This window comes from Podarcis muralis, chromosome 12 (assembly GCF_964188315.1).
Source record: "Podarcis muralis chromosome 12, rPodMur119.hap1.1, whole genome shotgun sequence".
NCBI lineage: Eukaryota > Metazoa > Chordata > Lepidosauria > Squamata > Lacertidae > Podarcis > Podarcis muralis.
The window spans coordinates 12,782,245-12,796,994 of record NC_135666.1 but is presented as its reverse complement, the minus strand read 5'-3'; the positions used below and the strand labels follow the sequence as shown (position 1 = coordinate 12,796,994).

Below are 14,750 nucleotides of genomic sequence, written 5' to 3'. Positions count from 1 at the left end.
TAATGCTTTGTTTCTGCCAAAGGCTACCAACTAAGCTGGAACAGCTGATCCAGACTTTGCTATCTGTCTACATGCCTTCCTCTCGCAAAATGCTGGCATTCTGATTGACTCAATGTCAACACCAATAATAATTACTCTGAACCATGGGCTTTTGCTAATCATGGTTCAGAACCAAGAGCTGTTTGGCTGAGGAAACCTGCCCTGTTTTCAGGCAGGGCAGTCCATCTTCCAGTTTGAACATCTCCCTACCCCACCCCAGTGCCCCTGATGACTTAGTGCTCTGGGGGGGAAAGAACCCCTTTATTATGGCATAAGCTTCATAGACTAGAGTCTACTTTCTCCTGGGCCTGCAGCAGCCCTGTTATGTACTGAAGTTCTCACCCTGGGCCAGCAGGGGGATATGTAGATAGTTATGCAAATGAAGGATCGAAAGTGACGTTCAGTGATTGGATAGTTTGTATGCAAATGAAGGATCGAAAGTGACGTTCAGTGACTGGATAGTTTTAGAAAGTTGCTACAGTTAGGTTGTTCTGGAGCTCTATATAAGCAAGCTGACTGAGCCCTTCAGCTCAGTTTTGTTCTGGCCCCGGAATAAACAAGAGCTGTTTGAAGAATCGCTGTGTCGTCTGATATGCCCACCCACAACTTAACAAGCCCACTCTCAAGAAGGCCTCTGCTGAAGTGTACGCTGGCAGTCAACCGTTTTTCCAACCAACTCTTCCATCTCTTTTGCTGCGTCTAACACAAGTGCACAAAGTTAGCATCCCTAGACAAAGAGTAGCTTTATTATAGAAAGGTAGGTTCCTATGTATTGAAGTGTGTGTTTGCATCTCTCAATTTGCCCCTTTGTGGTTCTGCTCTATTGCTTTTGAGTGTGGAACCTTTTATTAAGGAGAGACCACTATTACCTGTCTGTGCAGCCAGGCTACACTCTCATCTTCATGTTTCTGAAACAAAGCAACATAATTAAAATATTATACTGTAGTTTGCATCTATTATACTTTGCTCATCAGGGCAGAAAGCTATTTGACTCAATTCCAACAATGGCTGAGAAAGAACAGAGGAGCCCATCTGAGCATGATTTATGAGCAGGCAACTTGAAAGGCCTTTGCTCTTGATTAAACAAGTGAATGTGTTTAAAGCATGGCAGTAATCTATGTGAGTAACAGTAAGCGGATAATTATTCACATTGTTTGTAAGCAGCCCAGGGTTTTGCTTGGTGGGTGAACACTGAAATCCCCCCTTCTACCACACACCTGAGCCAAGCTATGCCCCAGGCAACATATGAACACCTGTTTGAGTGGGGATCCTGAGTGTCAAATTTCTCCCCATCCCAATTTTTGTGTGGGAGATGAATAATGATGAGTAACATGGCCTGCATCAGGTGGAGCTTTTGCATGGAGGTCTAAGTTGGCTCCTATATTACATCACTGCATGGGGGAGGGGGTGGCCGTATGCCACACCTACACAACCACCCGAAAGACCTAAGTCTTCAGCTGGTGGGTCTGAACGTAATAGCAGGTTGCTGACTGATCTAAGGTAGGCTGAAACAGGAGCACTACCACCATACAAATGCATAGTGAAAAATTTAAGAAATGAGTTCCAAAATCCATGTTTGAATTAAAGCTGGACCCTGAGTCTCAAAAGACTGAAGAGTACTGGCCCAATTGGCACACTTTTAAAAAGGGATCCAGGGGGAATCCTGGAAATTATGGGCCAGTTAGCTTCACATCTGTCCCTGGGAAACTAGGGAGTTTCCTATTTCAATTCCAGTTGCATGCATCTTTTGCTTTCAATGCACACAAAATGTACCACGGGTCGCTCACCTTTTTCAGGCTTCAAAAAATTGGTGCAGGCTACAAACGCCAAACGAAAAGCTACGGGTGCTCAACTGCCTGGCATCAAAACACTGATACTACTATTGAACATTCAACTTGTTTTACTTGTAAGCTGCCCTGAGAACTTTATGTTGCACGTGGACGATACATGCTGCAGGTAAATAAAAATGAATACCTTTGTGCAGACTCCAGTTGTTGCATCACAGAGAGTCAGGATAGAAACATTCTGTGCCCTGTTCAGCCAGTTTACTGCAACTTTGGTACTGGTTGCCCACTTCACCATGGTTATATAGTACTCCCTAAAAAGAAATGAAGGCATGTGAGTGCTACTCTTACATGTACTTAGAACACAATTTCCCTTCACTGTACAGACCCAAATATTTGTTTTTGGAATGTGGACTATTAATAAACTTGATGCAGAATGAGACTACAATATGGCATGATTGTAACAAGTCCAGGATTCATTTTTGTGTTCCTCTCTTTGAACTTCGTCTGAATTCCCATACTACCTACATCATAATCAGGCCCTTGCCTGCTTATTGCTTTTTTATGTTCTCGAGGCATGCAGCGTGCCACTTCTCCCCCTTGAGCTAAGAAAGGGGTAAATGACTTGATAATGAATGAGTGTCGCAGTTGTAAGACTGACAAATCATGCAACATTATCATATTCAAGTGGAATGCACAGGTCAAAGTCATCTTTAAATTATAAGACAATGACTTTTCACAGTGTGTACAGTCCATAAAATTTTTATGAGTTCATTTGTTTGCCATAAAATATGTATAAAGGAGTTGTTGCTCTCGTTGGGATTAATGTGCTGCGTCGCCGGAGAAATCGCTTGCATTCTGGAAAGGATTTGCTGTGCATGCAGAGGAGGAAGGACTCAGAAGGATGAAGACGATCTGATTATCCAGCAAAATAAGAAGACAGAGCACAAGCATTCTGCTGCAGGGCAGAAGAACTGAGTTGCCCATGCCTAGCATTTGAAGTTTGGGAAATATAACGGTGCACTAGAAATTCAGTATCATAAACATTTTTTCTCTCCCTCTCTTTCACATGACAATTTGGCACCAGCATATTCTCTAGGGCAGTGGTTCACAGTTGGTACCATGGAGGCATCAATGTTTTCAAAAGCTTGGCTTTTGAATTAGCAATACTTAGCTAATTGAGCTAAGATGTATGGAAGTGAGAGCTGGACCATAAAGAAGGCTGATCACTGAAGAATTGATGCTTTTGGATTACGGTTCTAGAGGAGACTCTTGAGAGTCCCATGGACTGCAAGAAGATCAAACCTATCCATTCTGAAGGAAATCAGCCCTGAGTGCTCACTGGAAGGACAGATCTTGAAGCTGAGACTCCAATACTTTAGCCACCTCATGAGAAGAGAAGACTCCCTGGAAAAGACCCAGATGTTGGGAAAGATTGAGGGTACAAGGAGAAGGGGATGACAGAGGATGAGATGGTTGGACAGTGTTCTCGAAGCTACCAGCATGAGTCTGACCAAACTGCAGGAGGCAGTGGAAGACAGGAGTGCCTGGTGTGCTCTGGTCCATGAGGTCACAAAGAGTCGGACACAACTAAACAACAGCAAGCTAATTGAGAACCACTGCTCTAGAAAAACAGCTTGTTTTCCTTTTGTTAATAAAACTAAAATAAGCAGAGAATGGAAAACTCCTTCCGACAGCATTAAGAACACAATATAAGGACATAAGGAGAACCTGCTGGTTCAGGCAAGTGGCCCATGTAGTTCAGTATCATGTTCTCACAGGGACCACCCAGATGTCTGTGGGAAACCTGTAAGGGGGATCTGAGCACAACAGCACCCTCCTCTCTTGCAGTTCCACCAACTAAAAACATGCTGCTTCCAACTATGGAGGCACAGCTGTCACGGCGAGTGGCCATTGATAACAAGCTTGCACAATTTAAGAATCAATGTGAAAGTAGGACAAATTGTTGTCTCCTACGCCTTCTAGAAACCCAAAGCAGCTGGAATCAGGAAGTTTTCCAACATGGTGTGATGGCTATATTTATGTCTTTTCTTGAACTTGGTGGTGTGTTGTTGTTTTTTAATCGAAGTAGAGAGAGGCATTCAGACAATCCAAAACTGGGTCACAAAACTAAGGGTTTGATGACGACTGATGAGAACCAGGGATTCCAAATCTTGCACGAGGAATATGTTGGACCAGATCGTACGGTTTGTGTAATTATGATGGTGATGATATATTACTTTCTGGTTCAATATGATTTATTTTCAGTTGGATTAATGGTTACAGTGGATGAGACCCACATGGCAGAGGAGTGGTTCAGAACATAAAAAGAGTCCTGCTGGATCAGACCAAAGACTTATCTAGTCTAGCATTCTGTTATCGTAGTAGCTAAGCAGATGCCTATAGGAAGACCATGAGCACAATTGTGTCTTCCAGTAATTGTTATTCAAAGGCTCAGGCTCCCCAATAACTGGATGCAAATGTCAGAGATTATAAACTCAGAATTAAACATTGTTCTTTGCTCAGTCTGAGATTAGAGCTCATTTCAGCATATATTCTGGACCATTCTGAGGACTATGTATTTTATAAATAGTTCTAAGTCATGTCTAAATAGTTAACCTTTGAATGCCTAGGTCATCTGAGCAGACTTTAAGGTGAGCTTTGAACGTGCTAAATTAAATCTGAGACCTATAATATACTCCACAGAGTGCAGATAATTAACCTTAGCAATATACTGGACACACTAAACAGCACAAGCTCATTGATTCAACTACCCTGGAGGGTATCCAAAGCTTTTCGTTAATCAGGGGTTTCGAAGAAGATAAGCATCGTTTCCATAAGGTTACCCTGACATGAAATCCCACTGCTTTCAAAAGAATTCATTTTCAAACTAAAAAAACTACGGTATTTAGAATCACAGCGCTAAACATTTAATCTTAAATTTCACTGTTTTAACATTTTTGCTGTTTGCTGCCCATGGCTCCTTTGGAAGGGGTGGATACAAATTTAATAAATGATAACAGTAATAAAAAATAAAGGTCAGAAATGGAGGTCAGAATGGAGCAAACATTTGACGTTATGGCACAGGTGACATTAGGTATGGTAACCACCCTGGAAATGGCAATTCGACAGGCATAGTATACATTTGGGGTAAGTAGGTGTGTAGAGCTATACTTGTGGGTCAGTATGATCCAATTCATGTTCTACTCAGAAGAGTTCAGTAGGATTTATTTCCAAGCCAAGCATGCACAGGATTCCAGCCTTAGCATGGCATTACAGTGGTGCCTCGCAAGACGAAAAGAATCCGTTCCGCGATTCTCTTCGTCTAGCGGTTTTTTCGTCTTGCAAAGCAACCCTATTAGCGGCTTAGCGGATTAGCGCTATTAGCGGTTTAGCGGCTATTAAAGGCTTAGCGGCTTAGCTGCTAAAAGGCTATTAGCGGCTTAGCGGCTTAGAAAAAGGGGGGGGAGCGGGGAAAAAATCGCAAGACTAGCAAGATGTTTCGTCTTGCGAAGCAAGCCCATAGGGAAATTCGTCTTGCGAAGTGTTGGTTTCTGCTTTCCTTCACTGTGCAGCGAAAGGGCTTGTCACGAGACAGGTGTTTACATTCCACAGTCTGTACTGTTGGAGTTTCTCACGGGAAAGGGAGACTGGATGTGACGTACACTGGTTTCCTGTTTTTCACTGTGTGATTCTCTCCAAGCTGTCGAGGAGAGAGGATGCATTATCTGCTCCGGCAGAGGCAAGATGTTTTTCTGTAATATAACTGCTTTGAACTGTAAATAAAGCAATATAGAGTATGTAGTACGTACTCCTCATCCTTCTGCTGGGCACGGAACTCTGCTTTACACCAACACGTGGTTATGGGCCCAGAAGTCGAATCGGAGTGCCGGCAAAGCATCGGAATGCAGAGGGACAGATCGGATCGGAATCTGCTCTGCGCGTAAACATGATTGATGAGGTATGTGCTACTGCTCCGGGCAGCCTGCCAGCTTCTAGTTAATGGCTTTATGGCTGGACTTTGAACATTTAAAGCCGTTTTGCCGGGAATACGCAAAAGGCTCCCAGGCACAAGTTACTATGTTGGGGAAATCGAAAGTAACTTTTAAGTGCGCTTTTGGAATGAAGCAGCTGCAGCAGTGACGCAGCAAGATTTAAAGCAGCATATATAACGCTGAAGGCTAATGCCAGAGTCATGATGGCCCTTCAGGATGCTTGTGGGATTCCTAAGCTCAACAAGAAAAACTATGCGGACTGGGTTCTGTATGCAGAGGCAATTCTGCGGAAAGAGGGTTTGTTTGAGGTGATTACAGAAACCCCCCCAGCTCCAGTTACAGATGCATGGAAAGCTAAGGATTCCAAAGCACGGGGAACACTTACATTGATAGTATCCCCAGAAGAGCTCTGTCTATTGCGTGATAAGACCTCAGCCAGAGAAGTTTGGGACTCTTTGAGAGAGGCTCACTTAAGGACAGAAGCTGGATCTACTATGTTTTACTTTAACAAGCTGCATAATATGGCTCTTGCTGAAGGTGCAGATGTGCGTTTACATCTGATGGAGATGCAAAATCTGAGACATGAGCTGCAACAGAGAGGACTCAACTTTCCAGAGGCTGTGTATTCTTTCATGATACTACAATCTTTGGGTTCAGGTTGGGAGTCTGTTGCAACCCAGATTGCTGTGCAGCCAACAGCTCAGCTAACAGTGGACTTTGTTACTGCCGTGGTTTTAAATGAAGCAGATCGCCGGGGTGCTAGCTGCATGGGCAAGGGGGAGTCTTCACAGACGTCATCCCATAGTGCAGTGGAACCACCAGATGGCGCCAAAGCTTTGAAGGCAGTGAAATGCTACTCGTGTGGACGTCTAGGCCATATGAAGAGGGAATGCAGATATCCCAGGGCCAAGACAGAGCAGCGCAGCGAAAGCTCATCGCGTGGAAAAGGCCGAGGCAAAGGCAAAGGTCCGGTGTCTAGGACAACGCAGCACAAGGCTATGGTTTCACGCTTCACTCCAAAGGTTGCAGAGGTCCAGAAGACGTCTAAATCTTTCTTCGTTGTTGATTCAGCGGCGACCCACCACATGTGCAATGATAAAAGACTGTTTGTGTCTTTTACACCGCAGGAAGGTGCGATTCACCAGGCGGATGACCACACTATTCCCAGTAAAGGCTACGGAACTGTTGTTCTTCAAAGTTTGGACTTATCGATACAGAATGTCCTTTACGTGCCAGACGCCAAACATAATCTTCTCAGCGTTGGACAGCTAAATGAGCGGAACATTGACGTGTCCTTCAAGAACAAAAAGTGCATCATCACAAAGAAAAATGACTATGAATTGCATGCTGAATATGTTGATCGTTTGTTTGTTTTGTATTATGATGATGTTGTACAGGATGACACTTGTTGCATTGCAGATTCTAACAAAAGTTTGCATGCAGGATGTATTCATGATTTTCATCGAAAATTTGGACATTTGCATTTTGAGGCAGTATCTAAAATGCCTGCCTTGGTTGAAGGTATGACTATTAAACCCTGCAAGTACCACATGAAGTGCAAAGCATGCGCAGTAAACAAGGTGAAAATGGCTGCGAAAGGTAAGGTGTCTAGTAGGCAAGCTACGGAACCATACCAGATTGTTCATGCTGATTTGGTTGGACCACTATCGCCCTCTTTGGGTGGAAATAGGTACTTCATGGTTCTCATTGACGCATTTTCTAGATATATTTTTGTGTACAATCTCAAGCAGAAATCAGAGGCTTTTCCTAGGTTCAAGGAATTCTGTGCTTGGTTGGAAAATGTGCATGGTAAGAAGATAAAGACTCTTTTCAGTGATCGCGGGGGAGAATTCACTTCTCAGCAGTTTGAAGCTTTTCTGACTGAGAAAGGAATTCAACACGATTTGTCTAGTCCTCGCTCGCCATGGCAGAATGGACTTGCGGAACGGGCAAATCAGACATTGCTTCAAGGGTTAAAAACCTTGCTGCATGATGCCAATCTTCCAGAGAGTTATTGGGCCGAATCTCTCTCGTGTTTTGTTTACAGTTACAATCGCAGGTTATCTTCAGCGATTGGTTGTACCCCCTATGAGAAGATGTTTGGCAAGAAGCCATACGTCAAACACATGAAAATATTTGGTTCTGACATGTGGGTTCATTCACCACAAAACTCCAAGTTAGACAAGCGTGGATTGCATGGTATCTTTCTAGGTTATCAGAAAGGGTCTTACAGAATAATGATGACTGACTCTAAGACAATTAAGCTCACGAGAAGTGTTGAGTACAATGCAAAGTGGGGGGAGAATGTGGGAATTTTCCAATGTTATCCTGATGATGGTGATGAGACTGAGGATAGTCAAAAGCAACCACAACAACCCACACCCACTGATGAAGGTTCTGAGTCTGAATCTGAAACTGAATCGGGTGATTCAGAGGATTTCAAGAGTGCGAAAGCCTCTATGCGACCCTCTGAAAGCTCTGATCGAGAAGAATTGGAGGAACCATTGTTCACAATAGGTCGTTTTTCTCCTAAGAAGGAAGAGGAGAGTGTTGAAGACTTAAGGCTAATTCGTAGGTCACAGAGAGCCACAAAAGGCAAACCTCCAAAGAGATTTGCTGATGAATTTGCTACGATAGCAGTAACAGCTGTTAAAAGCTCCAAGAAGGTATTTGAACCTTCAAGTTTCCAAGAAATCCAGGGTTTGGATTCAAAGGAAGCTGAGCCATGGTTAAATGCCATGAAGGCTGAGCTTGATTCCTTAGAAAGGAACAAAACATGGGAGCTAGTTCCAGTAGTTCCAGGAATGAAACTGCTTGGAAGCAAATGGGTCTTCAAAGCGAAGACAGATCAAAATGGCAAGATAGTCAGACACAAAGCCAGATTGGTAGCCAGAGGTTTTGCACAGGTACCAGGTGAAGACTATCATGAGACCTACTCACCCACAGTGAGGTATGAAAGCATTAGGCTTATGCTCAAGCTAGCTGCAGAGGAAAATCTACACATTAGTCACCATGATATTAATACAGCTTTTCTGTACGGATCTCTAGATGAATCACTTTATATGCTTCCACCTGATGGCGTACAGGTAAAACAGGGATTTGTTTGTGCTCTGAAGAAATCCCTTTGTGGTCTCAAACAAAGTGCACGGTGTTGGCACACAAAACTCACTGAAGTATTGTTTTCTCTAGGTTTTCAGCAAGGGAAAGCTGATCCATGTGTATTTGTCAAAGAGGAGGGGCAAAAGAAACTGTACTGTTTGTTTTATGTTGATGATTTATTATTCTTTTGGAAAGATGTCGCAATGTACAATAACGCCCTAGCTCAACTGAAAGAGCACTTTGACATGAAAGATCTTGGTGAGGTAAACAACTACCTATCTCTGGAAATAGAGAGAGATCAAGATGGTAACATTCTAGTACACCAGTCACGGAAAATTGCTGATGTGTTAAGCAAACTAAACCTGATGGATGCTAACCCTGTAGACACACCGATGACAACAGGTTATCAGGTAGATGACACTGAAGAAGCATTTTCTGACACTACACTATACAGAAGTGTGCTAGGCAAGCTAAACTTCATTGCCAGATGTTCAAGACCAGACATTGCTGTTAGCTGTAATTTGCTAAGCAGACAAGTCAACAATCCTAGTGTCAAGGATTGGAAAGCTCTGAAACGCATAGCGCGGTATTTGAAAGGCACTATGCATTACAGACTGAGATTTAACAATCAGAAGTCTGGTGGTCTTGAAATATTTGCAGATGCAAGTTTGGGAAGTGACACTACAGACAGGAAAAGTACGTCTGGAGTTTGCTACATGTACAATCAAGGTCTGTTTGATTGGTCATGCAAGAAGCAAACAACAGTTAGCTTAAGTACTTGTGAAGCTGAACTGAATGCACTGTCTTATTCACTTAAGGATTGTGAATGGTTGATACAATTGTGCAAAGATATGAGAATTCCTGTCAAATGTCCAATCCAGGTTTACCAGGACAACAAAGCATGTTTGGCTTTGCTGAAGTCTAAAGGTTGTAAGCAAAGCACGAAGCACTTGCAATTAAAGTTGCAGCATGCTAGGGAATGTATTCAGAAGGGACTCGTAACGGTGTCCTATATGCCAGGTAATGAAATTCCTGCTGATGTATTGTCCAAGATTGTGTCAAGGGATCAACACTGTACCTATGTGCAGAAGTTGGGTTTGTACTGATATTGTACGAACACGCTGCCCAGTGATGTTCACAGAAAGGGGGAGGATGTTGGTTTCTGCTTTCCTTCACTGTGCAGCGAAAGGGCTTGTCACGAGACAGGTGTTTACATTCCACAGTCTGTACTGTTGGAGTTTCTCACGGGAAAGGGAGACTGGATGTGACGTACACTGGTTTCCTGTTTTTCACTGTGTGATTCTCTCCAAGCTGTCGAGGAGAGAGGATGCATTATCTGCTCCGGCAGAGGCAAGATGTTTTTCTGTAATATAACTGCTTTGAACTGTAAATAAAGCAATATAGAGTATGTAGTACGTACTCCTCATCCTTCTGCTGGGCACGGAACTCTGCTTTACACCAACAAGCAACTCAAAAATGGAAAACCCTTTCGTCTAGCGGGTTTTCTGTCTTGCGAGGCATTCGTCTTGCGGGGCACCACTGTATTGTGGCACAGCCTTTCCAGTTCTGGTGTAATAGACTCAGCAAGGAGTTGCTGGTTCAAATCATTGCTGAGCCACAAAGCTGGCTAGCCGGCTGCAGCCTAGTCTACCTCAACAGGGTTGTTGTGAGGATCAAATGGGAAAGCCTATTCTTTGCCGAAGAGCAGGATTCAAATTGAATATCAAATAATTTTTTTAACCGATGCCTTTAAATAGACTAAAGCTGTTTGGTCTTTAATTTACAGCCACAGTGCAATCCATAGGCATGGAGTGTTATCAGCTGGATTTTCATTTTAAAATAACCCTTCTGAGACCCCTGGACTGATCTGTGCCAACAAGCGGATGTTTTAATGGCCTCAGCAGGCTAGTAATTTCTTTTCAGTCTAGCAGTTTTTGCAACGGTAGCTAGAGGGGCCATGAAAAATTTGCATAGCCCAAGCCTCTCTGTCATCAAAGCAGATAAGCGCTCAAGACAAGAAGAGAGGAGGGGAAAGACAGTGGCATTAGAAACAATAATAATAGACAAAGGAGGTTTTATGGAAGGAGTGGTAGGTAACAACTTCAGGTCTTTGCCACAAGTAGCTAGTACAGCACAAACCTCATTCTTGAATCATCAGGAGGAGTCATTTCCAGATCATGAGTAGGCCCATTCAAACCAATGACGTGTAAGGAAATGCTCGGATTTTCTGTCCCAACCTAGAAGACAAAAGAAGACAGAATGGTAAAAAAGTGTTTAATAAATGATTTATTCTGTTTGTAAGTAAGAATGTATAAATGAGGATTTTAGTGCTGGACTTGGCAAACTTCAGAACCGGACTAAGGATTAGAAAAACAGAGAGAATGCAGATGTAGCTCAGAAATGTCACGCTACCTATAGCTCTGCAATTGTTCCCCAGTGATTATTATATTTTTTTAAAATACAAAGCCATTATGGTTGCTTCAGAAGGGAAAAATTCCCATGCAAAGTAGCCAGAGTGAAAAAAACAGCTGACAAATAAAAGGTGAAACAGCCCTCTCACCACCCCAGCCCCTCTGCCCCTTCTGCTCAACTGGAAGCCACGGAATGGCTTTGCAGGGAAAACCATCTACGAACTATATATGGTCATACAATTGGATCTCAAGTGATTAGGGCTGTGGTTAAAGATGCCTTGTATTTAATCACTAGGCAAGTGGTCACTGATGAGCAGGAACGAGGGGCTGGTGAGGGCATGGAATCCCATGCAAGAAGGGAGCAGGCATATAAAGAGGGGATGGACTGCATAGAAACAAAGGTCACATTTGCACCACACATTTAAAGCACATTAAATGCACATTTAAGGCACATGAGTTCCCACAAAAGAATCCTGGGAACTGTAGCTCTGGAGGCTACCGTAGCTGTAGCTCTGTAAGCTACAGTTCCCAGGCTTCTTTGAGGAGAGCCATGTACCATAAATATGGGGTGTGGATATGAGCTCAACACAGAAATATAGTGCTTTAACTTTTCTCCAGCAGCCCTCAGCAGGCTAGTAATTTCTTTTCAGTCTAGTAATTTTTGAAGACTTGTTTACTAGGATGACTTGTTTACTAGTATTCCGTGTAAAGCTAATGGGCTTTTCTGGTTACGTTGCTACATGTTCTTGTATTTTAACCAGGTGGAAGTAAAAAGATACAGGTGTTAAAGAGATCAAATCCATCCTACCTTTGGGTAATGATAGGTCTCCACTTTAGGGTAGAGGCTGCCTGTGAACATAGGTATTTCCATAGTGGGGACTCTGGAGTCATTGATAGTTGCATACGCTAATCTTGTGCCATCGGGGGACCACCAGTGTGCAATATGGGTCTTCAGGATCTCCTCTACATAAATAAAAAAAAGAAGAAAAGAAGATCATGAGATCCAAAAAAATTGTTAGCGTGGGAACTTAGGGTGGAGAGCTCTATGTACACCACATCACAGGGAGGAAAATTACTTTGGAAGAGGTTGTTTCTAAGGCTGCGATCCAATGGCCACTTATCTGAGAGTAAGCTCCATTGAACATAGTAAAAGTAAATATTAGGGCTGTGCACTGGATCCAGACGAATCCTGACTCAGTTAGGCCTGGGATTTGGCCAAATTGGGTTGAGGTTGCCCCAGATCATTCTGGGAAGGATTGGGTCCACCTGAAGGGAGGGGGAGCCTGACACTAAGAAGAAGGCACAGAACGAGACTCATAGGAAGTCTGCATGCATCTCCTTCTACCCCCTTCACAACTGCATGTTTAAACATTAATATTAGGGTTCAAAATCCCATGTGGTTGGCAGGGGAAAAAGGAGAGGCACTTCTTCTCTGGGTCCCTAGATCAGATGGGGGGGGGGGCTCATGCAAAACCCAACTAAATAAGCAAGTTTGATATAATCAGTCCTCCATTCTGGGATTAATGCCTACGTAGTGTTAGCTTCTATTCTGCAAGAAAAACATTGGGCACGGAATATTTCATTGGCTCGTTTTCATTTCATTCTTTGAATTTCTCTTTGAATTCCTTTTTTTGAAGCTTTTTATAATCAGGCACGGCTCAGCAATTAAATGCCTGATAGGAATACAACGAGAGGGCTGGCAAGTCCTTGACACTTCAGCATTAATCAGGAATTACTTTATTCTGCAAACATCTTTCTCAGATCTCTCAAGCTTAATGAAGCACTTCAAGAGACGATCATGTGAGATCCCAATGCAGGCTTTCTGGAGGACATTTCCACACGAGAATTTTACTGCTTAGATTTTTGTGGACACTGAAGCGTGGCGGATCTTTATGAAAAGGGGACCCCTCGCGTGAGCAATTCCAGACGAGTCATGTCACCCTGCAGAAATTACAAACATAAAAAGGACCTGCCAAAATAGCAACATTGTGGAAGCATCTTTGTGACTGTACATATGTATGATCAGGACCGAACCAATATAGTTCAGCACCTTAGGCAAACCACAAAATGGCAGCCTCCCCCTCCCCACCAGGGAAGAAAGGGTGAGTGAAGATCTACATAAGGAACAAGGAGGGGACTAAAGAGCTACATCAGGATCTGTTGCTGCTGTGGGTCCTGCTGCCCGAGGCAACTGCCTCACCTTGCCTCATGGGTGTGCCGGCCCTGTGTATGATGAACTTTGCAGGCAACAGCCTGCTTAATCAAATGCATAAAGCATGCTCAGAAAATTGTGAATGGCTATGTGTGTCTGCAGTACAGTGTAATATAAGTCAAGTTAACAAGACCATGGGAACAGCCTCTTGCCCATTTTGCGGTCCTGTATTCCAAATGACCATATAATTTTACAGCAGGGAAGGACTGTAGTTCAATGGTGGAGCATCTGCTTTGCATGCCTCAGGTACAATCTCCAGCATCTCCAGGTGAGTCAGAGCATTGGCCCATCTCCTCTAGCATTTTACAGTTAGTGGGGTGGAGGACTAGACCCGTGACATTGTGAATTCAAAGTTTCACTTGTGGACTGTGGACATGGTGCAGCACAGACCTAGATGCTATGCTGGTTTCAGTGGGAGACCTGTATGGAGAACTAGAATGTGACTTCTTTCTCTCTACTACATGGCAGACCCACATAGAGTGATTTGCAATGATCCAGTCTTGAAGTTACCAGAGCATGGCGTACAGTGGCTATGTCAGCTCTGTACTAAAGGAGCAGGAACAGGAGAAGCAACTGGAACTGGATATAGGCATGTCTACTCACTACTGAACCTTTGTTAATAATGCTAGACCCAAGCTACAGGCCTGCTCTTACCAGGGGAGCACAACTTTGTCCAGAGCAAGTTGCCTGCCAGCCTCTTAAACCCAAGAGCTCAGAGCACACAACAGCTCTGTCTTGTTCAAACTCATTTCTTTTTATTCTGTCACTGCCTGCCTTCAAAAGTCCTACCTGCTTTGATGACTTACACATGGCACATTCTGAGCTTCGCTACCAATTTACAGACTGCCTAGCCCTTTTGTTAGTATTTTCCAGCTATTTGTCTCCCTCAGAACACAGTGCAAAAACTTTATGCAGAATGCCCTATAAAACAAACCTGCAGCACAAAGATAAACTCCAAGGCACTCACAACATTCAATGAAGCAAAGAAAAACGCATTTCAGCTAAGATAAAGGTTGTGGATGGATCCTATCATTCAACCTGTAGGCTTGCATTTATAAGGAGGACATACTTTTCCAGTAAAAAAAAAAAAAGCAATTAGCTTTTGAAACATCAAGGACATGCCTCTGAAGAACAAGGGCAGTCGGAAAGTGACTGCAGAGAGTAAGAATAAGGAGACTGTTAAGTGCTCCACACCTTCAGGAAGTGGGGA

General features: G+C 43.4%; 1 protein-coding gene across 6 annotated transcripts in view; it reads right to left on the bottom strand.

The window, feature by feature from the left end:
* Window positions 1–14,750, bottom strand: part of DPP6 (dipeptidyl peptidase like 6) — a 510,968-nt gene that overhangs the window by 32,059 nt on the left and 464,159 nt on the right. For all 6 annotated transcript variants that reach the window (XM_028749895.2, XM_028749897.2, XM_028749894.2 and 3 more), the window contains exons 9-12: window positions 12,137–12,291; window positions 11,057–11,154; window positions 2,014–2,137; window positions 909–947 (exon numbers count right to left, since the gene is read on the bottom strand). In XM_028749895.2, coding sequence (XP_028605728.2) covers window positions 909–947; window positions 2,014–2,137; window positions 11,057–11,154; window positions 12,137–12,291 — 416 coding nt within the window. The remainder of the gene's footprint in view (window positions 1–908; window positions 948–2,013; window positions 2,138–11,056; window positions 11,155–12,136; window positions 12,292–14,750) is intronic.